We start from the raw sequence: 23,254 nt of genomic DNA on the forward strand, positions 1-23,254 counted from the left end.
TTAATCAATTATATAATTTTCCAGCTTGTGCTTAGTAGGCAACTGCAGATTTTGATTTAGGAGATTTTTAGGTGTTTTCTCGAGAAATCAGACTACTGTAGGATTTTTTATTTTTTTTTATTTTGGATTTATCTTGGATTTATATTGCAATGCGGGAGTGGAAAACAATGCAGAGGCTGGAGGACAGGATCTCACATCCCGTTTCCCAACTCCTAAGCTCTCTGGCTTTGCCACACTATCAAAGGGTATGTTGCAAATAATGTGCTTTGCATTATTTTAACAAAAAAATTACAATTATGTGGCTTAAACAAAGTGAACATCTTTGAAATGATAAATGTTATCTACTTTGGTTATAAAGGACACAAGATACTTGGCACACTTTCCTCATCTGCTATTAGTTCATATTTGATATAAATGCTCAAAATATTCTTAAATGTCACTTGTTCTTAGAGAATGGAACAAAAAATACATTAAATTAAAATGCTAAGTCAATACCTAGGAAACTTTAAGCATGACATTCAAGCACAGAGGACAACTCAAGCAGGATTGGACATTATTTTTTATTTGCATATATTGTGTTTAAATACAGGCAATTGATTTTAACTCTTTCACAGACAAAAAAAGATAGTATATATTATTTTGTAATTCATATTTGTACATTTATTTCATTTGCAGTCACGTGTTCAACAGAAATACCAGTGAGCAAGTGACTAATTCCACCTGGTTTCACCTCTGTTTATAAATGCCTTCCAATTCATAGACACTTAAATGATTCCTAGATGAGTGGAGTCAGATTTTCAGAGTGATGTTTTGTGCTAGAGTGAGTCATCAATCATCAGTGCATTCACATTTTGACTTTACAGTGCTGCTGAAGTACCTGTGCTGTGATCAGAGGAGGTAGTGTGGGAATATGTACTTTGTGTTCTCAGAGTCCATTCATTACTTTGAGTGGTGTCGTGTAAGTGTTCTTTCTGAATGACAGTGGTGGGGCTAGTATCTGGACTCTATGATTAAGTTGAAGTACTAACTGCATTCATGCTTTCTGCAAATGTGAACGGTAGAATGATCAAATACCAGTATCTGTTAACAGGTAATCATTAATAGGTTTTCAAATAAATATTTTCTTCCATTTCAGCTTTCCGGTGGCTGTGAGTTGACGATGGTGATCCATGACTTTCTGGCCAGCAGTGGAGGTGGCAGCGGGGAGCTGACGGTGCGTCGAGGCCAGACTGTGGAGGTTCTGGAGCGTCTCCACGACAAGCCGGACTGGGTCCTGGTGCGGACCACAGACCGCTCTCCGGCCCAGGAGGGCATCGTGCCCTGCGCCATGCTCTGCATCGCTCACTCCAGGTCCTCCATGGAGATGGAGGGGCTCTTCAACCACAAAGGTAGGATGACATTGTTTTCATACCGACACCGGCATTATTGTCATATTAAGGGACATTTAGAAACATCAGAACATTAACAAAAGCTATTCTTAGTTTGGTGGACTGCAGAATCTCTGTATCCCACCCAACAGCTGCTTGTCACAATCATGCATCTTATTTGCAAACACCTCATTGGTGACCTGCAGCTCATTCACTTCTCACCAAAGTGCTGGGGATGCACGTACATGTATTTTTGGGTGTTGCTATGCAACTGTGAAAACCCCGCTTAAAGCACAGCTCTCTTTTAATTATCTTAAAAATAATTTTCACCTTTGAATTTCCAGCAATGTTGATATCCACAGATCGTGTTACTGTCAGAGAACCTTATGACGCAGCGGCATTTCCCTCCATGGTAACACAGATGAAATATTACACAACCAGATTCTGCATCTGTTGTTGTACCCAAAGGGTCTTATTAAGATGAGTCAATAACGTGGACCCCAAGGTTGTTTCCTATGTGTGATTTTTTATTAGAAATGTGGGATTTCTTCTGCATAAATAGACACACACATTATTAATTCACAAGTCTTGGGCTCCAAAAATTAGGAGGACAACATGTTTATTTGACATTATGGATACAGGGTTAAAGATTGGAGTTCTTAGTATACAAAAATGGTTTGATTTATTATAACAGTGTTTCCTTGCAGTGCAAGTTTGATTATGATGGCTGTGTCTTGTAACTCGATCCCATACTTTTATACCCTTATAATAGTCAACATTATTCCTGCAAACTATGTGAGCATGTATTCAGTTCATGTCCTCTGCCAAAGGCCCCGTAGCTGGCTCAGGTGACTGATCAGTATTGTTGCACTGGTCATGCTTCCTTTATCCAGTAGGTGTGTCTAATGTCAGACCTGCTGCTATCATGTTCCATATTCTTGTGCACTGTTGTTAGATCTGCCTCTCTGATGTTTACTGGTTCCTTCTTTATGTGAACTAGTCCATATTCCACCATGGTTTGATGTAAAGACATCTGGCGTCTTACTGTTTCTCAATAAGCCTAAACAATCAGAGCTGATTGCAACCTTTCCTTAATATTTTTATTTCATGTCTGCTATTGGGCCATTTAAGGCATTGAAGTGGGTCCACTCTTACATTTTAAATAGATAGATGAATAGATAATGAGTATACTAGATGTTATACAGTACACAATACTGCAAAACAAAGAATACATATAGCTGACAGAAGTGAGTAAGAGGACAGGACTCTATAAACAGACATGACCCTCATTTGACTCTTGGTTCGTTTGAGAGATGAGCTGCTGTCATTCTGCATGTGCCTTTTTAATCTACAAGAGTGGGTGAGAGCTGTATCGCTTGTTTCTATGGTAATATAGAATATCAATATTTTGCTGGCAGCTTCTTTGTAGTCAGTAGGAGAAAGTTATGAATTGAAAATGATAGTTTGCTTGTACATACCCGCACTCACACCTTAAGAATTACCTTAATAACAACTACAGTACAAGAACGGTTGAATTTTCCAATTACTCATTATATACTTTCTACTGTGGCTTCACTGCCTTTCATCTCTGTTTTCGTTACAGGGGCTCCTGTTTTATCTGGCTTTCTTTGGTCCCTTGGTTGAGCCTAACAAGCCCTCACTGTTTGAATCTGTGTGTTTGTGTGGCCAGTAGGAATGATGAAAAGGAGCTTCTCACTACATGGGGTTGCTGTGGTTAAAAAAGGCTGTTCCTGAAAATCAGGATGACAAAACTGTCTTTGCTACTTTGTCAGCCCTTTGTGTCTACAGACTAACCATGTAGCCCACTTTGTCCAAAGTTGTGGTAGGGTGACGGTTTAGGGGATTATTGTTGTCTGGGAAATCCCCCTTTTTCCTGCTGTGTCCCACAAGCAGGAATAATTTACTGTTGGAGGCCAATGTTTGTTTAGAGTAGAATTGAATGGTTCACATACAGTAGGATTAGTCTGCAAAGTGTGAAGTTGGCAGCTGGTTGTCTGCTCTTTTTATAGGATGTGTGAAAAAACAGTAGCTCACATCTATAGTGTTCAATGCATTTGTATTTTAAATGTTAATTCAAGTCCTGTGTTGTTTGGCTGGCTGCTGTATCCTGAGCAAACCTACACATTCCTGGGTAATCAGGTTTAGAGCACTTTCATTTACACACTGGTCACATTTTTCATCTTATTACTGGAGTTTCTCCATTTGCCGAAGCATGCAGGTTGACATTCAGTGCTTCTCGTAATGAAATAAATACAAAGGTACAAACTTAATGACAGTGTTATCGTTAAAAGGACTCAGGAGCAGCGAGTAAGTGCAGGCCAGTGCACGAACAAGTGTGTGTGTGTTCTTACAGGATATAGTGTGTTTAGAGCACAGGAAAACACACACACACAAACACACAGTTACAGGGAGATCTTTGTGTATCTCGCCTGCATAGCTACTCTGGACTGCACACTGTGTCACATAAAGTAAAGATGTAGGAATATTGTGTAGAGAATACAGTATCTAATAGTTATTCAGACCCCTGTGGAGATTCTAAATTATAGAAACATTTTGTTTCTCACTTCTCTTGGATTTCATAACCTAGTCTATATTTGTTCCAAGCATACTGCAAAACTTGCATGTATCTAAATGCCTGTAATATATGCACCCGCCCACACAAAGTGAGTGGGTGCTTCTACAAAGAGTATTACGGTAGATGTGCTGCATGCTAACAGACATCCCCTCCGAACAGAGAGGCACAGTGAAGGCTTGCCCAATATCCTCACAGCAGCCCACTCACAGGAGAGGGAGGGAAGGAGATACAAAGAGAGAGGGAGAAAACATCCTACTCTCTTATGCTGCATTTGACTTTTTATTTTTCCTCACACTTTCTCTTTGGAAATTAAGCTACGCAGTTCCCATAGAATTGTTTTTTACTTTGAACTATACAGTAAGTCATAAACAAAACTATTTTTGCAAAGGAATTGAAAGTCAGGTTTTCGTACCTGTGGATATAAAATGAGGGAAGATTTCAAATCAGAATTCCGGAGGGTTGGGATTTGACTGACATGGCCCGTGGAATTGAGTCTTTAGTGTTTCTAAACCCTTTTTGCTCCATGGATTCAGCTCAGGGAGGACACTCTGACAGCTGCAAGTTCTGGCTGCTGGACCTGGGTAGGTGCCTCCATCATGTGTACCACATGAGTAATGGCATAATGTGTTGAAAACAAGTCCTTTTCCTGTTTTCTTGGTTATATCAGAGTGAAGTTTGTTTAAATATTTCAGAAAACACCATACTGATTTTCAGTTCTGTGGCAGGATGTGATATGTAGATTGTAACATGTCTACATAATGCTGCTTATTTTATGGAGATACAATTGTACTTGCTGCTTCTATATAGTGAAGAAAGACACAACAATTACCAAAAAGATAAATCTACCAGTTTGGTGTTGTTGTTGTTGTTCATCATGTTATGGTCATGCCATGGTTCTATTTTGGTGATTTGCAAATGGGTTTTAATGCAGAGGGCATTCACTAATCAAGTGTGGATTATGCCGAGGCATTATGGCAGCAAAAGTAATTTGATGAATGCACCGTTATGTGATGAGATATTAAATCTGCTGAAATCAGATTGATAAGATTATTTGTTCCTATCTGTGCGCCAGGTCAGACGAGTGCTGTGCAGATGGGCAGGGGGGTTTTGTAGACCCCAGGGAGAAAATACATGAATGAAGTCAAATAGAAAAGTAAGATGAGGAGCTTCTCACATTCCCAATGGGTTTTCTGTCTAGTGTTTTCACAGTTGTCTGTTGTGTACAATATATGACAAAGCCTTCAAAAAATATATAAATATATATCAAACAAATGTTGCCATAATAGCTGGTGGTCTTTAAACTCTCCCATCCCATCTCCACGCCCTCCATAACTATGGCTGATGGTGCTAAGCCCTCTCCAGCATTGTCAACATTTCTACAGATCATCTAGCCAAACCCCCTGGAGCTTACCCAAACGCTGCACCTCAGCCCCTTAGAGCTCTTCTCCAACCACAGCGACTGATGTTTCTGTGTGTCAGAGTGTTTGTATCCCTTCTCCGGGGGACGATGAGACCACACCAACGATGCTCCCCTGGTGACACCTCTGGAATCCCAGGCATGCTTCTGTGGAGCTGCGCAGACTTTTGGGATCATTCCAGTTGTACAGCAGCCCCTCCCCTCCTATTCTGAGACACAGGCACACACACACAAAGTCGTAAATCTAGCATGTAACTTTGGAGTGTTGTGAATAAGCACTGACTGAATTATTGCACTCGGTAGCTTGCAGATAGATTAACAAACATCTGAAGCTGCAGTGGGGAGCATCTGGGGGATTCTTGGTGGGTCTTTTCACAGGACTCTCAGCCTGTATATTCAGAAGGTTGAATACAAATCTGATTTGGCTTGAAAAGTTTAGTTTAAAGGCTTACTTTTGTATGGTTGAATAGATGGTTATCTATGAAATGCCTCAAATTGTAGCGACAGAGACGTCAGTTTTCTCATAAGATACACATTTTTGCAAAGATTAACAGATATACAGTACAACAACGCTTTTTAATTCCTGTTGTAGGCAAATAAGAGTTTTATTTGTCAGATTTTCTTTTCTGAAAAGTTGACTATGACAAAGATAATACATGTAGGGTATAGCTACTGTAGATGTGTACAGAGACAATGCATGACAATGAAGACATACATAATCAAATAATAAGGTTTTCCACATACATTTGCTCTGTTCACATCTTTCATGAAGTGTCAGCCAATATAATATTGTATATGGATCTTTACATCTTTAAATCCAGTGTCTTAATGGTTAGCAACAATAAAACACTGATTACATGAGGAAGACAAACTCTTAGCTACAGTAGTGTCTCTCCTGCAAACAAACTTTGTGTCCCCCATTTTTGTTTCCAATGAGTCTGAGCCTGACCAGCTGTTCCTGAGGAGACACTCTGCAGGGCAAAGGGCAAATGTCATGCCCTTTTGTGTGTCTGAGTGTGTCAGTAGGGTTATTTTCTACTGAGGAGGAATGTGTCAAGGACGCTGACCCCATGTTTCACCCATTTACACCCCTGTTAGCACAACCTCCTTGGCATAACCAGAGCTAAAGATAGCCCCAGATGCTTATCTAACTGTCAAGGTGTAATCATTTTTATTCATGACACAAAGGACACGAGGTGGAATATTTTACTTATTTATGGAACACCACATTAGCACAACATTAGTCATGGTTCAATCAATACCAAAGTTACATTTCATATTCAAGCCCATGTATTCACATTTCCTTAAAAATAGACCATTGAGAATTTAAATTATTATTTACAGGAACCACAGATGCACTTTTTTCAGTTGTACCTTTGTAGATGTGTATATAAGAAACATTTGGAAAGATACAAAGTTATTGTTTCACACCAGACACCGAACATGTGTGCATTGAAGGTGTCAGTTAAACAGCCTTTGGTCTAATAGCTGAGACGTACTTGCTAACGGTATGTCTACATGTTAGGTTGTGACCCCGGTGTATCTCCAGGAAGCGCTCTGTTTGCTCTACGTGTGAAGTCCTGACTCCTGTGTGGCTCCCAGGTTCACTCCCTTTAAAAGCACACATATTCACCTAGGTGTTAAATTAGGACTTATGCACACAAGCAGGTGTTTGCTCTGGGTTGTCACTGTTGTCCGCCACTTCAAATAAAATAGCCGAAAGGGGTTTACAATATAAATAACCGTTTTGTGAGGCTTCAGGGGTCACTTACCGTTGTTTACCCAAAGTATTCAGTTCCCAAAAATCCTAATAATTCAAACACCTTGTCAGCACCTGTATTTTTTACTTGGAGTATGAATTGTGAAACAAATGGAGAACTCATAAAAGAAGGTTTTAATAATCCTTGGAGACCAACAATAGAATCTAAAATAGGCTCCATAATTGTATCCATGACTAAAGCATTCCAGGGCAGCCTCGTAATAAAATGTTGTGACTCTGGATTTCATTTGTTACTGCAGGGGGAAACTACTTAAACCTCACAGCTTCCCTAAATGATTTACTTACCAGTGCTGTTGCATGTAAATATGTGCCCAAAAAAAGGGATTATCTTCCATGAAATTGTGTCAAATCGTCTTTTAGTATGCCCTTTGGGTGGGATTTGTAAATCTCTTGAGAAGTGCAATCCTTTACTTCCCAGGGAGATAAAACAGTATCTGTCTGTCTTTTTTTCTGGTATGAAAAATAACTTGTAGGATGAAAACAGAATAAAAGGATATGTTCTCAGCTACTCCTTCTTGATCTATTCACGTTATTGTTCGCCTGACTCATTGCTAAGAATATCTTACACAAGGCAACTTCAACTCTGCAGATTCCATGAAAGATCATGACTGTTATCACTCAGGTTATACTGAAGATCTCTCCAAAGGACTTGCTCTTTGTCCGAGGGAGATTGTGAGAAAAGTCTCGGATAAAATGGCTTTTTGATTCCTAATAGTGTGAGAGACGCTTGTTATTCTGGGAACTGTGCTTTCTTCTCCCTTTGCATGCGATGTGAGAACACATGCTTCGTATCAGCAAAGCACAAATAAGTCTCCCAGAGGCTGAAAGACTGACTCGCACTCTCACATGCAGATGCGTTCATTCAAGCAGTGTTAAAACGTGTCCAATGAGGGGAGCCAATGTTTCCACACCTGCCATTCATAAGAGCCATTCAGCTTGTGTGTATGCTTTAATCATGAGCAGCTGCATTTCTGTTTGTACCACTCTAATAGCTAAATCATGAAGGAGCTGAAGCCTGAAACATGTTACTCTTTAGTCAGGCTGCACAAACAAACAAATATATTTCATTGTGTAATTTTTGGGTTTCAGATTTGAATCTCAACAAATGATGTGGTGTGATAGAGGACAGTATTGCCTTGACTCCACTCGTGTCTCCATAGGAATGTACTTGTTTTTGAAGTCGTGCCATTTCTAGAATGACTGTGCTAATCTGCATAATCAGAACATCATCCCCTGAGAGGGATAAAAAACATCAGTTTAGGAGTGTTATTTGTTTGCCCTTTTATTGGAGAAGACAGCTGCAGACAGGAAAGGGGTAGAGAAGGAAAGATGACCACATTTTGGTGCACACATTACCAGGTGACCCAGTCCCAGTTTTTGATGTCTGGTAGGAAATACCATACTCCTCTCATTGGGTAATCCTTGGTAAATAGAAGTGCTTTGTCATATCTATATATCTATGTTTTTGTCTTCACTCTTTTATATTGGCAGCAGAGAAAGGCATACTCTTAAATCATGCTCTTAACTTTCGTTCATCTTTGAGGTCTGGTCCAGGGAAGTCTCTGTGGTGTCAGAGTTGGGTTCATGTTTCATATTGTGACAGCATGCAAAGAAACCCAACCTCAACATTATGATCGCAAGACTCCTAGGTCAAATTCGCTATTTGAGCCAGGCCAGAGATGTTGTTTCTCTCTTCAGTGGCATGCAGCAGAAAAGTCAGGGTAACTGAGGGGGTTATGCTAGAGACAGGAAGTATAACCAGAGTAAATGAGCAGACAGGTGAGACAGACAGGTGGATGTATCTTTAAAGTATTCAGACAAAGCCTCAAGCGTCCCATTTATCTTGTATTTTTTTTTTCATCGCTCCATCACTAGGCAAAAAGCTCTCCTCCCACAGAGTCCCTGAGGCTCAGCCATCACTGTGAGGAGGAGGCCAGCCTGCCTACTGCACATTACACTGCACAACATACAAAAACACACAGGCTTTTATCATAAGCTGTGTCTTCTCTTAATATTCGCTAACATGCAAACTTGCATATGCACAAATACATGTTATATAGTGTAGTTTATGGTTTGTTACACAATTTGTAACATATATTAGCAAATTAAATGAGGTTTAAATATAAACTAAGCTTCAATTTGCCAATTCATTAATGTTTTATATAATGTATGTTAATCCCTGGAGAGGTTATATGGAAATATAGGCCTGTTTTAACTCTGCATACAAGCATTTGTGATACAAAAAATACTTTCTACTCAAATGTAATAAAAATGAATCCCTTAAATGAAAACCTGTCAATCAATGTGAGACTAAAGTTCTGCATTTTGATTATTTGGTGAGATAATCCTTTTGGGATCATTGAGAATAAAACAAATGTAATATATACAGGTACTTATCAGAATGTTATTAATCAACCTTCTCTTCCTTTTCTCCTCCTCACCCTTAGACACCTTGTCTGTATCCAGTAACGACGCCCTGCAGCCAGGCTCCAGCCACACCCTGGGTCATCACAGCTCTCCAGGCCCCAAACGTCCTGGGAACACCTTGAGGAAGTGGCTCACCAGCCCCGTGCGGCGGCTGAGTTCTGGCAAAGCTGATGGCCACGTCAAGAAACTCGCCCACAAGCACAAGAAGAACCGCGATGGCACGAGGAAGAACATGGACTCAATGGCCGGCTCGCAGAAGGACTCTGACGACAACGCTGCAACGCCACAGGACGAGACACTGGAGGAAGTAAGAACAGATAAAGCAGTGCACAGCATCAGAACACTTTAAAGATGCCGTTTTGGTTCTGACAATAATGGTTCTCCTCCTTCTCTTTCTTTATCTCCAGCGTATGCGTAATGAGGGTCTGAGCAGTGGCACCCTGTCCAAGTCTTCCTCATCAGGGATGCAGAGCTGCGGTGAAGAGGAAGGAGAGGAAGGGGCCGATGCTGTCCCTCTGCCTCCCCCCATGGCCATCCAGCAACACAGCCTGCTGCAGCCCGACTCTCAGGACGACAAGGTTGGTCACGCAGGGCAATCACAACAGATAGACGCATACAAAAACACAATGCCGTTTGCAACCCAAGACACATATGGGTTGTGTTAAGTCAGAACACAATTATTGAAATTTGGCAAAAAAAATACAGATGCAAATACAGGTGCATTGACTGGGGGGGTGGTTGCACATGTAATTAAAATGTTATACACATTAGTCTTAATTTAAGCAGCCAAATGTCTGTGTTTGGTTCCAATCAGAATTTAACACAAAGCTTATAATAAACACACAAAAACTCTTCTTTGGCTAATAACTTTTCCTTTTTTCTCTCTTATTTCTTGATGGTTGCATGTTCCTCCCTTTAGCATTACGTTGATTTCTGTTCTGCTTCTCTTCTTTCCCAGTTTCCCTATCTCTCCATGTAAAACCACTTCATCATCTCTACTTCGGATCCTTCTTTAACTCACTTTTTTTTCCTGTGCCTTTTTGTCATCTATCTTTTACTAACAAAGTGTCATTCCCATGGAGTGTAATTGTTCTGCTGTTGCTGAAGTGAATACTTTAATATTCACATGTTGCTGCAGTGGTGAGGTGTTTGTCGGACTGAATGGTGAATTCCCATTAAGTCTGGTTTTGAAAAGGGGATCTTTTTAAAACTGTGCCTGCCACGGTGCCTCAGTCTGGGCTCTGTTGCAGAGGCAAACGTTCTCTCCAGTGGAGTATTAAGCAACACTGTTTGCTGTTTATAAGTAATTTGACCAATCAGGATGCTTGTGCTGAAAATCAGTCCAATCTTAGAGCTATCCCTTGACCTAATCCCACCTCGTAATTGTTAACCCTGTTTCCCTGAGACCAGCCTGTAATTGGCTCCTACTTGGTCCCAAGTTAACCCTTTTATTAGGGAGGTCACACCCACCAAGTCCTTATATGGACTTGTGGAATATCGGGGTCCAAACTCAACAATGGTGAGCCTGATTCACAGTAGTGAATATGACCGCTTTACGCATGCTGCTCTACCCAGTTTTACATTTATCATGTTTATACCTTAACAACATATTCTTTAACTTCCTGTCTTTTTTTCTTTTTTTAGTCTGCTTCCCGTCTTTCCGCTCGTCCCAGCAGTTCAGAGACGCCCAGTGCTGCTGAGCTGGTCAGTGCCATCGAAGAGCTGGTGAAGAGCAAGATGGTGAGGAAAAAAAATCATAAACAAAAGTCACACGTACACACAATTGTGGCACATTTGTACACAGAACAATTCTCCTAGATTAATGTAGGAACACACACACACACACACACACACACACACACACACACACACACACACACACACACACACACACACACACACACACACACACACACACACACACACACACACACACACACTTTCTTTCTGGTGTTGTTGACAGAGAATTGCATCATGGACACTAGTCATCTGTCAGAAGGAGTGTGACTCACTATGCCAGCTGTCCACTGTTCCAACAAATGGGCATTGCACTCTGGTTTATATCCCCAACACACACACATTCCTACTGGCTTACATACAGTACGGACACATACAGTACCAAAGAGAAGATAGTACAGTTGAATAAAACATGCTGTCCAAAACATACAATTTTTTTATTTTTCATCTCAATGACAGTTATTTATTTATTTTCCTTTTTCTGTTCTACCCCCTTTCCTCATCCCCTTGCCTCTGCACTCCTTGTTCCCTCAGTCACTGGAGGATCGTCCCAGTTCTCTGTCAGTAGAGCAGGGCGACAGCAGCTCTCCTTCCCTCAACCCCTCCGACAACTCCCTCCTCTCCTCCTCCTCACCCATCGATGAGTTGGATGAGCGCAAGTCTGGCTTCTTCAAGAGAAGACAGTGAGTTATAAGCTGATGTCTTGTTAGTGTTTTATTAAACAATAGCTGCTTGAGTTCAATCAGTTAATCACGTTTGTCTTCATCTGTGTGCTTATATGGAACAATTCTGATGTTCATCCACAGCTGAGTGCATTACATTTGTATTACACGGTGACTATTTCTGTTTTGTGTCCCTCAGTTATGTGCTTCTGGAGCTGGTGGAGACTGAGAGAGACTATGTCAGAGATCTGGGATCAGTAGTGGAGGTAAAATCAGATACTAAAGTATATTTTAACATTTACTTTCAGAAATGGCTTTTTGCTCAGTGTTTGCAGTACATTTTTTAAAAACATTTTCTGACTTTCCTACTCTCAGGGCTACATAAGCAGGATGAAAGACGAAGGAGTTCCAGATGACATGAGAGGAAAAGACAAGATTGTCTTTGGAAACATCCATCAGATCTATGACTGGCACAAAGAGTATGCTGGCAGTCTTCTCCAGTTAACCTACAAATACCCTGACAAATGCTTTTAAAGTTGTGTGATCTGCCCCAGCGTGAAGCCAGACGGCATCAAATACAACAGGGCCATGGTCTTTGATCGGTTAAATAACATTTCTCTCTCTTGATTGATCCACAGTCTTTTCCTGGGAGAGCTTGAGAAATGTTTGGAGGATCCTGACAGGCTGGCTCCTCTATTCGTCAAACAGGTAGGGAACCTATTAAGTACATTTTATAGAATTTAAATGAGAGATCAAAAACATTCTCTAAATTGTGGTATTTCCTCTCATATCCAAAACCTACTTTTGTTTTGTTTGCAGGAGCGGAGGTTACACATGTACATCGTGTACTGTCAGAACAAACCAAAATCTGAGCACATTGTGTCAGAATACATTGACACTTACTTTGAAGTAAGATTGTTTTTACATACCCACACTTCATTATTTATTTTTTAAATGTTGGATTGTCCAGGTGATCAGTATTTCAGTTTACACATCATAACATTTGTATCTTTCATCAGGACCTCAAGCAGCGATTGGGCCACAGATTGCAGATCACTGACCTGCTTATCAAACCAGTCCAACGTATAATGAAGTACCAGTTACTGCTGAAGGTAAATCCGTCATAGTGTTCTTAGTTTGCAAGTTGCATTCAAGATGAATTAAAATGTTAAGTCATTATTAATATCATGTACCGCTTTCACAGGATCTTCTTAAAATTTCGAAGAAAGCTGGAGTGGATACAACAGATCTGGAGGTAATGTGATGCCCACGTTGCACTTTAAACTTTCTAAAAGTGATGCTAAGACTCGCATTCAAATCCCCAATACTTTTTTTAATTGATTTGAATAGAGTTTGCCTCTTCAAGTTTGTACTTTCATGTTCTTTTATAGAAAGCTGTGGAGGTGATGTGCGTGGTCCCCAAGCGCTGCAATGACATGATGAATGTTGGGCGCCTTCAAGGCTTCGATGTAAGACTGCTCTTATCCTCTTTCTGTTGCTGTCCATGTCTCTGTGTGTGTGTGCTTGGACAACATACTCATTTAAATAGGGTATTCATTTAAAGAATGTATACCTATCCATATCAGAAATCAATTTCAACTGCCACTAGATGTCAGTGTGCGCTCATCTTTTGCAAACATGCCTTAGCACTGTAGGTAGTTTGTGTGGTAATAGACAATGCTGTTTTTGTTTGTTTTTTCTCTTGCCTATATAAAATCTAAGTAATGAAAACTGTCAGAAGAAGTGCAAAGAGCATGCTGTCCTCCCCTTTCCCTGTCTTCTGATTACTCTTCTGTCTGATCTTCCTCTTGCTTCAGGGTAAAATTGTGGCACAGGGCAGATTGCTCCTCCAAGACACCTTCATGGTGTCGGACCAGGATGGAGGACTTCTGTCCAGGATGAAGGAGAGGAGAGTCTTCCTGTTTGAGCAGATCGTCATCTTCAGCGAGCCCATAGACAAAAAGAAGGGCTTCTCTTCTCCCGGCTACCTCTTCAAGAACAACATCAAGGCAAATGCAGCTCAATGCAATTACAGAACACTTATGTGAAAGCAAAATATAAGCCTTGAACAGTTGAAAAATGTATCTATGTGTTGCATGATCATGGACTGTAGATTTGACTGTGGGTTCTTTAAAAAAAAGATCCCCTGTTGCCCTTATTGTTTTTTTCACTGCCACCTTCCTCTCTGTTCTTTCTTTCTTGTATCATCACTTCAGGTGAGCTGGTTGGGTTTAGAAGAAAATGCAGATGACCCCTGCAAGTTCACCCTCACATCCAGATCATCTAGTGGAAACCTGGAGAGGTACACCCTTCATTCAATGAGCCCCGGGGTCAGTCAAGTCTGGATCCACCAGGTCAGCCAGATACTAGAGAACCAGCGGAACTTCCTCAATGGTAAGAGAATGATGAGAATGTGACTTTGCACACAAATTAACAAGAAAATGCTGGGCTGTGTACTTCAATGGAAATGTACACTAGTAGCATGTCTGGGTTTTCCGGTCTCTACTAGTACTTTATCAACTTCTTGGAAACAAATATTATTGAGTTTTTTCTTAATGATCTTTACTCAAAATACTTTTTTGTAATGAGTGTAATCTGTCCCCTACCACAGCTCTGACATCCCCCATAGAGTACCAGAGGAACCATGTGGGTGGTGGTGGGCCGGGCGGCCCACCCAGCAGTAGCAGCAGTTGCACTGGAGGCCTGCCAGGAGGCAGCAGCTCCAGCATGGGAGGGGGAGGAGGTGGTGGTGGCTCTGGAGGATCGGGGAGCAGCTCCTCCTCTCTGTGCGGCCCTCGCTCTCGACCCTCTCGCATCCCCCAGCCATCCTCACGCTTACCCCAGCCCGTCCACCACCACCATTCCCCGGGCCCTGAGGGGCCCGACAGATCAGCAGGTATGTGGTCACCCTGCCACCCTCTGTCCCTCCCCTCTAACCCCTACCCAGACAGCACCACAAATGGAGAGGTGTTAGCCTCAGAGGTCCCAAAGATGAGGATGCTGGATAGTCCTCATGGAAATAACAGCAATAACAGTAACAGCCCATCAGACAGCATGGATGGTAGTGTCAGACTGGGGGTTTTTGAAGAAACCCAGAAACATCAAACAGCTGGTATACCACAGATGGCCGTAGCTCCTCTTAATTCGACCCTAAAAAGCCCTCGAGTTGGGACAGTTTCTCCTCTGATTTCACCCCAGTCCCCTGGAGGTGGAGGAAAGGATGCATTAGTCCCTTCTAGCCCAGCTCATAAAGGCACCTCTTTCTGGGCTATGGTCCCTTCTGTGCCCCCCTCTCCTGCCAGCCGGCCTGGCTCCTTCTCGTACCCCAGCGACTGTGGTGGAGGAGGGGACTCTTTGGGCAGAGGGAGCCACGGGAAGCCCTCTCATCACCGCCACTCCACCCACAGTAAGGACATAGACCGCATGAGCACCTGCTCCTCCACCAGCGAGCAGTCCATACACTCCATCCAGAGCAACGGGGTAAGATGCCAATTTGAGGCCCAGGCCTGAGTGAGGCCTGGAGCTACTCACTAGTCACTAACCCCGCCCTCACTGACTGGCTATCTGTCAGTCACCCTGTCGCTGGCTCTGAGAATGGCTTGTACAAGCAACAACTACCACACTGGAGATTAACGGCTATCTGAGTGCACTAACTTCACCGACAGCGTGTGTGAGAGAGAATCTTCTGGCTCTCCAGGGATGTACTAACAGTGTGGATCTGACTCATACAGCAAGTGGTGTATCTGCTTTCTTGACTCTTGAAGCTTCAGTATGTGTTTGCTTCTCTACCGCAGCTAATATTCACTAACAGTTGCAAAATGATCTTTTGCATTCACACTTCCTCTGGAATATTTGAATGTGATAATCAATCATCTATAGTCAACTTTGACATGGATGAGGAGCTCTTCCACCTATTACCTCCTTCCTCCTTCTTTCCCTGTAATGGTTAGCACTGAGACTACACTAGCTGCTTCTCTTCACTTCAACCTGCTCTATTTATCTTCAAACGTATTCAAAATTGATTTTTCTTGTAAATATGTTGTTTTTACTTCACTCTGTCCTTGAAGCCACAAACTTCTGTATTTCAGCAACTGACGTGAGGATCATAACTTCTGCTTCACAATTTCTTCTCGGACATGACTTGTGTTTTATAAAATAACTCAGTCATCTACTGTATGTTGATGCAGATGGTTGCTTTAACCCTTTATTTGCGAGAACAAAAAAAGGCATCTTTCAATGCTTCCTGCATGTGTCCATCATAACAGCAAGGTCATCTGTGTTTGAACCTGTCAATCAAATCCTGTGTTTGATTGGTGTGAAGCTTCTGATACAGTTTGTGCACCCCTTTTTCAAAAAATGTATGTGTCACACTGTGTTTTGTTAAAAAGCACGTGTGTTAAAGTCTAAAGAGTTCCAATCTTCTTCTGCAGAGTGAAAGCAGTAGCAGCAGCAGTGTGTCCACCATGTTGGTGACCCAGGACTATGTGGCAGTGAAGGAGGATGAGATCAGTGTGGTGCAGGGCGAGGTAGTTCAAATGCTAGCCAGCAACCAGCAGAACATGTTCCTGGTGTACCGGGCGTCCAATGAGCACAGCCCTGCTGCTGAGGGCTGGATCCCTGGCTATGTATTAGGACATACCTCCACCTCCATCACACCCGACCTCCCTGAAGGAACCATCAAGTAAGAATACATCTCTCTTGTTCCTGTGACAAAAACAAACAAATGCAAATGTCAGAATTCATCATGACTGCTTCTTTTTTGGTCTTTAGGAAATCATTATCATGGCATACAGCACTCCGTATCCGCCGAAAGTCTGAAAAAAGAGACAAAGAGGGCAGGAAGATGGAGAACGGATACCGCAAGTCTCAGGATGGCTTGGCCAACAAAGTCTCTGTCAAGGTACAGAATTTCAAGATATTTTTTTACAAACCCAATGAATTTGCTCTTTAAATTTGAGTTTGTGCAGAAAATCATATTTATTCTTTATATTTTCGTTACAGCTTCTAAATCCCAACTTCATCCCTGATGGTAAGTACACATTATACCCATAGACCTTATACATCTTTATGTTTGAAATTGACATTATGTCTTACTTTTAACCTGAATAGAAATGATTCTGTATACTGATTTGGGATTGAATGCACATCATCACCTTCACTTTCATCTCTGACTCTTTCCAGCTCCTCCAGAGTTCTTAGTCCCTGTTGGCGATGTTGAGTGCGAGGGTGGTGACAGTGTTACTCTGAGGTGTAAAGTGTGCGGTCGACCCCGGGCCACCGTCACTTGGCGGGGACCTGATAACAACACTCTGAGCAACAATGAACAGTACAACGTCACTTACAGGTGACAGAATATAACTTGACTTCATTTGAACTGACTTAATTCAACTATCAGGTTGATGTGATAAGATAGGAAGCCTTTACTCTGAGGAGAAAACCTCAGGCTAGCATGTTGCATCTTACTCTATCTTTCCTTTCTTCTCTCCCATTCTACAGTGAGACAGGAGAGGCCGCTCTCTGTATCCTGGGAGCGTCTGTAGAGGACAGTGGTGTTTACACCTGTGTTGCCACAAATGTAGCAGGCTCTGTCACCTCCTCCGCCAGCCTCAGAGTCTCAGGTGAGAGTCCTGTGATGGAATTAAACCATCAACTATTCATTTACCAGATAGATACCTGGGTTTGTTCTGTAAAGCTGATTTACTGAATATTAACATCACCTCAGTTAAGCTTTGAACCTTGAACTTTGAATAAAAGGTCCTACTTGACTTGGTGTATTATCTTCAAACGCATGTTTTTGATTAGTACTCCATTTGAATACAAAATGTTATCTCAGGAACGGCTGACGACGGCAGTGAAGTCCTCTGGAAAAGCAGCTTTTCCTCCTACTACACAGAGATCACTGAATTAGGAAGGTAAGAAGAGGAAGGTCTATTATTATAGCTTAAGGTATAAGCATCGTGAATGACGCAATTTATGCTAATTGTGATTGATACCAGCCGGTATCATTGTGTGGTTATTTCTGCATCATTTTGAAACGTGTTCTAAAATTAAATCACGGTCAAATATATTTATTGTGTTGATGTTGGTATCTACCATAGTATCTATGTGAGGAACTGTGAGCTCTGTGGTCTGTCACCAAGAGCCAAAAGCTGCGTTTTGGTTTTTCTGATTCAACGTCAGTGACGGCAGATTCTCACCGCTGATTGGCTATCGCAAACTCGCTTCTATCTTTGCATTGAGTTTACAAGTAATCGTGACGCGCGAAAGAAATCGCATCACATACCTTTAGACAGATCCCACAAATGTAATTGCATGTATTATTCCCCACTGATTTTCGCCTGATAAATCTCATTGTGACAAATACAATACACTAAATCACTTTCAATGACAATGAGATTCAGAGTTAATTAAAATAACCTGTACTAAAAGCGTATTAACATTTTCTTCTAACCCTGATTTCTGCTCCCCAGGGGCAGGTTCTCAGTGACAAAGCGGTGTGACCAGAGAGGGAGTAAACGGACAATTGCAGCAAAACACATCAACAAGAAGCTGCTGCGTCGAGAGCAGGTGCTGCATGAGGTCCGGCTGCTCCAGACTCTGGACCATCCCCACATGGTGGGGCTGCTGGACACGTATGAGACGGCCCACAGCTACGTTCTTGTGCTGGAGATGTAAGTACTGTTGTGTTTCCCTGATCTGACTGCTCAATGTTTGAACATTTAGATTGATTATCCGTGTGAATTTCAAACCTCTCATGACACTCAAATGCATATTGTGTTTTTGTATTCAGGGCAGACCAGGGACGTTTCCTTGACTACATAGTGAGCTGGGGCAACCTGACGGAGGAGAAGGTGGCTCTCTACCTCAGAGATATTCTTGAAGCTCTCCACTACCTGCACAGCTGGAGGATAGCACACCTTGATCTTAAAGTAAATGCATAACATCAGGGTAGAGCTAAATGCTTAGTAGATTTATAGATTACTTGATCAACACAGCAGTCTTAGCAAAAACGTCTGATATTATCTGGTTCCAGCTTCTGTATCTATTGTGATAGCAGAATACAAATATGTAGGTTTTGGACTATCAGTCAGCATTTTAAGACATCAGCATTGGCTCTGGGAATTAGACATTCAAATGTGTTGCTGTGAAGAAACCTCCTTTATGCATATACAGTATGCGTAACGTCTCCTCCCCCTGCTCCCCAGCCGGAGAACATCGTGGTGGAACATGCGTCTTCCCAGCCGGTGATCAAGCTGACAGACTTTGGTGATGCAGTACAGCTGAACCCTCCCTCCTTCTACACCCACCCTCTCCTGGGGAGCCCAGAGTTCTCTGCTCCTGAGCTGATCCTGGGTCAGCCTGCCTCACTGATGTCCGACCTCTGGAGCTTAGGTTTGTTTCTGAACACAAGTAGTTTGTAACTTGCAGAGGTGGAAGTACTCAGAAGTACTTTAATTACTTAGCATACTGTAGGGTAGCTTGTGAATTTTACGCTAGGTGTAACTAAAGTCTTATTTAAGTGTTATTTACACATTACATTATTAATCCAAATCTGCAAAGTAAGTAAAGGTATTAAATAAATATAGTGTAGTACAAGTACACTTTTTACATCTGAATTATATGAGATAGAAGTACAAAGTAGCAAAAACTTGACATACTCAAGTAAAGTACAAGTCCCTGAACATTGTACTTAAATACAGTACTTGAGTAAATGTACTTAGTTACCTCAAACCACTGGTAACTTGTATATAACATCATAAGAAGCTAATTTGAACCAACTAACAAAGCTCTTTCTTCATTAACAGGGGTGGTGACCTACGTTGTTCTGAGCGGTGCCTCTCCCTTCCTGGATGAGAGTTTGGAGGAGACTTGTTTGAACATCTGTCGTCTTGACTTCAGCTTCCCTGAGGACTACTTCCAGGGTGTGAGCGCTGCTGCCAGGGACTTTGTGTGCCTGCTGCTCCAGAGCGAGCCGGAGCGGCGCCCCCCCGCGGGGTCCTGCCTGCAGGAGCCCTGGCTGCAGCCCCGAGGCATGATGAACAGAGACACTGGTCACGCCACCCTGAACCATACACAGCCACCAGCGCTGCCACAGAATCATCAACATCTGGACACCTCCAGACTCATCGCCTTCATCGAGAGACGGAAACACCAGAACGATGTTCGGCCCATCGCCACCGTTAAGGCCTTTCTTCACAGCCGGCTGCTCAACCACATCTAACTCACGGGACAGCAACGTGTCTGCTACACGTTCTGCTTTGTTGAGGACTTGAAGGAATTCCTGCCTGTCCACAAAGCTTTGGAGGATGAGTAACCTTTGTTGAGTTGAGCTGTTACTGAGAGGAACACCAGCAACATTTCCACAATGATCCCCTTTTCCCTCACTACGCCACACAAGTCCTGCTGCTGCTGACTGACTGACCTCTGCTGATAAACCCTCTGACTCTAACCCCAACCCCCCCTCCTTTACCTTGGCATATTGTCATTATGCCTGCACAACAAATGAACTGTTGGAATCTGTTTGAGATTTCAAACCGTGACTTAGCAGGGAGAGAAACCCGAGCTTTCTCAACAAGCTTCCTCAGCAAGCTTGAGCAAGTCTTGCGTTGCGACCAGTGTTGAACGGAGAAAATAGAATACTGTATAATAAGAGTAATTCAGGCTGCTTTCGGTTGAACACAAGAAAATGTTTTTTTGTAATGAGAGATTACTTTTTGTAAATGAAACCATGTACAGTGAGTAAACAGAGATCTGTCTTTATTCAAACAAAGGTGAGTAAGTACAAAGAAAGAAGACGAGAGAAGTGGGATGTGTGAACAAAGTGGAACCCATCAGCAGGGTCCACTTATTCTAAGATGAAGACCAAAACCATGTTTTCCAGAAACACATTACAGTTACATTCAGTGCAATAGTTTGCTTATCTTTATGCCCCCATTCTGTCTGTGACAATAAGATAAACTCAATTAACAAGTATTAAACTATTCGGCATCGCCTCTCAGAATTTTACCTGCATCCGCCTTATTTGTAAATAACGTATTCCTGCCTTTCATTCTCATTTTGAAGAATTTGTCTCAAAGGAACAAAAGCGATTTCATTTGCAGAGTATTAGTGAGTCCATGCAGTTTTTGAGGTCACTCCTTGAGTCTGCATTTTACTATGAACAAACCGCTACTAGAAATGCACTCGTAATTTGCATCAATTCCCATGTGCAATGTTGCAGCTTTAACATTTATGCAACTATTTATGAAGACTTTGTGTTGTAGCCGTATTCTTAAAAAGGCATGTACGTACCTGGTACTGCGATAGATGTCTGTATTGTGTTAACTCTTATGTATTAAGTTCAGTATTAATATCTGCAAAAACCCCAGACATGAGGCGGGTTTTTGGGAAATAATGTATAAAAATGTGTATCTATAAAATATAGGCACTTATGCTTTAATTTTCTCATTATTCTGTTTTTATTTTCTGTAACAATACCAAAGTTGACTCTGCTTTCTTTTCCTGCTAAAATGTGTTTTTTTTATGATTTCTAATGTTAAGTTATAACAGACCACACTGAACCAGGACATGTGAGTGTTTCCATAGGTTCAGTCTGGATTTATTTATTCTTTATTGTAATAAGAAAGTGTTTGGTGGTTTCTTGCTGAAAAACTAACTAATATTTCACTTTTTTCAAGCTGTGCACAAAGTAGTTTGCTGTGTGAGTTTGTTTGGCTTTTGTAGGTAGATACTGGTGTATGTCGCTCGAGTTTTTTTAGCATCTCAGTTTGAAGTTGTAAGACACACTAAGACACCAAGTAATATGTCTGGAAACATGTCTCACTGAGGCCCATTCACCACAGACTTTACATTGTATGAGAATGAATCATTAAACTTTAAGGAGACGCCAGAGATTGTACCAACAAAAGTTCAAATGTATCTCTTTGAAAACTATAATTCAGCATTGACAGGTTATCTTCCAGTTATTTTCATTTGGTTGAGTTGATGTCTTTGGGTTATAAAGTTGTTGAAGTGCCAGTTGATGGAGTCGAACTAGAGGTGGGTGAGACTAAATATGTGCTTTGTTTCTTATTTTATTTGAAGGTTTTAAGAGTTGCTGTCTGATTTGATGTTAAAGAAGTCAAAAAGATGTTGATTTTTTTTGGTCTGTACAGTCTAAGTATCTCATTCTGTGTCATTTTATTTATTGGAGTGGATCTAGGTTTCCCAAAATCATGCTGTTAATCAGTTTATCAAATTCTCTTAAAGCCTATTCATGGAAGAATATGATCTAAGTAGTAAAATGCCTTTGGGAAACCCCCCCTATACATGATGTAAAGATGTACAGAGAGGGTCGGGCAGTTTGCCCACACCCAGGATGTAAACCTCATAACTATGTCATATTTTAAATACACATAGAACAAGACTGCAGCAATGTCATTTTGAATGTCTTATTATTCATTATTTTTACTTTTGCATGTATATTTCTTTGTACAGAAGATTGTGTTTACATGTTACTAAGTGTTGTAAATATTTTATTTTGTCCTCGGTTATTTTGCCATTAAACGTACAAGGAAAAACCGGTGTCTCTGAAACTTTGTGTGCACATACAGTATACTCACATACACCAATGTAAATCACTTTTGAAACTAGTATTATTCATTCATTATGTATTTCTAATAAGCTTCGAGGAATCAGAGGTAACAGTCCGTTAGGCTTTCAAACTCTGGCATAAAGGCTTTTTTACACTTAATATTGTTGTTGTTGTTTTTTATTTCAAACTTAACTTGTGAGAAAAGTAACACATCCAATTCACTTGTGGTTTATTGTTATTTTCAGATTCTGGCAAACCGGTGACTGGATAGATGTGATCTATATGTGAGGCTGAGATGTGCACAGTAATACTAAGCAAATGCATATACTCCAATGTAGATCTTTGTCTGTTATCCCATATAATAAAACCACAGAAGGGGCATTACCGATCTTATCTGTCCTCTGCAGATGCTGTTACTGTGCATGAATCAGTAGACCGTACCATTCCCCGACCTCCTCAACCCCATGCTAAATGTCAGCAACTTGTGTTTTCAAATATCAAAAAGACCAGCTACCAGTAAGACAGCTTTTAGTTTTTTTTGCATGCAAGATCATTTTCATCCCTTTTTTTATGTTGTTTGAAAGTAATGCTTAAGCAGGATGTCATTTATTTTGCAAATATAGTCTTGGAAATTCAACTGACTAAAATATTGACAACAAATTAAGCTTTTTTTGTTAACACAAACCCATAACTAA

General features: G+C 41.3%; 1 protein-coding gene across 5 annotated transcripts in view; it reads left to right on the forward strand.

Moving 5' to 3' along the window:
- triob (trio Rho guanine nucleotide exchange factor b) overlaps nucleotides 1-22,545 on the forward strand; it is a 103,040-nt gene extending 80,495 nt beyond the window's left edge. For 3 of the 5 annotated variants that reach the window (XM_034127565.1, XM_034127566.1, XM_034127567.1), the window contains 25 exons: nucleotides 1,136-1,388; nucleotides 9,608-9,894; nucleotides 9,995-10,165; nucleotides 11,232-11,327; nucleotides 11,859-12,007; nucleotides 12,186-12,252; nucleotides 12,362-12,465; nucleotides 12,625-12,694; nucleotides 12,806-12,895; nucleotides 13,006-13,098; nucleotides 13,191-13,241; nucleotides 13,378-13,455; nucleotides 13,804-13,995; nucleotides 14,203-14,380; nucleotides 14,598-15,466; nucleotides 16,417-16,667; nucleotides 16,757-16,886; nucleotides 16,988-17,015; nucleotides 17,168-17,330; nucleotides 17,483-17,604; nucleotides 17,820-17,898; nucleotides 18,457-18,657; nucleotides 18,777-18,915; nucleotides 19,192-19,378; nucleotides 19,792-22,545. In XM_034127565.1, the coding sequence (XP_033983456.1) occupies nucleotides 1,136-1,388; nucleotides 9,608-9,894; nucleotides 9,995-10,165; nucleotides 11,232-11,327; nucleotides 11,859-12,007; nucleotides 12,186-12,252; nucleotides 12,362-12,465; nucleotides 12,625-12,694; nucleotides 12,806-12,895; nucleotides 13,006-13,098; nucleotides 13,191-13,241; nucleotides 13,378-13,455; nucleotides 13,804-13,995; nucleotides 14,203-14,380; nucleotides 14,598-15,466; nucleotides 16,417-16,667; nucleotides 16,757-16,886; nucleotides 16,988-17,015; nucleotides 17,168-17,330; nucleotides 17,483-17,604; nucleotides 17,820-17,898; nucleotides 18,457-18,657; nucleotides 18,777-18,915; nucleotides 19,192-19,378; nucleotides 19,792-20,207 (4,464 nt within the window). In that variant the 3' untranslated portion in view covers nucleotides 20,208-22,545. Of the gene's footprint in view, nucleotides 1-1,135; nucleotides 1,389-9,607; nucleotides 9,895-9,994; nucleotides 10,166-11,231; nucleotides 11,328-11,858; nucleotides 12,008-12,185; nucleotides 12,253-12,361; nucleotides 12,466-12,624; nucleotides 12,695-12,805; nucleotides 12,896-13,005; nucleotides 13,099-13,190; nucleotides 13,242-13,377; nucleotides 13,456-13,803; nucleotides 13,996-14,202; nucleotides 14,381-14,597; nucleotides 15,467-16,416; nucleotides 16,668-16,756; nucleotides 16,887-16,987; nucleotides 17,016-17,167; nucleotides 17,331-17,482; nucleotides 17,605-17,819; nucleotides 17,899-18,456; nucleotides 18,658-18,776; nucleotides 18,916-19,191; nucleotides 19,379-19,791 lie in introns of those variants that run through there. The other 2 variants (XR_004555650.1, XM_034127568.1) reach the window with 2 other exon arrangements.
- The last annotated feature ends 709 nt before the right edge of the window (nucleotides 22,546-23,254 follow it).

This window comes from Trematomus bernacchii, unplaced genomic scaffold (genome assembly GCF_902827165.1).
Source record: "Trematomus bernacchii unplaced genomic scaffold, fTreBer1.1, whole genome shotgun sequence".
Lineage (NCBI taxonomy): Eukaryota > Metazoa > Chordata > Actinopteri > Perciformes > Nototheniidae > Trematomus > Trematomus bernacchii.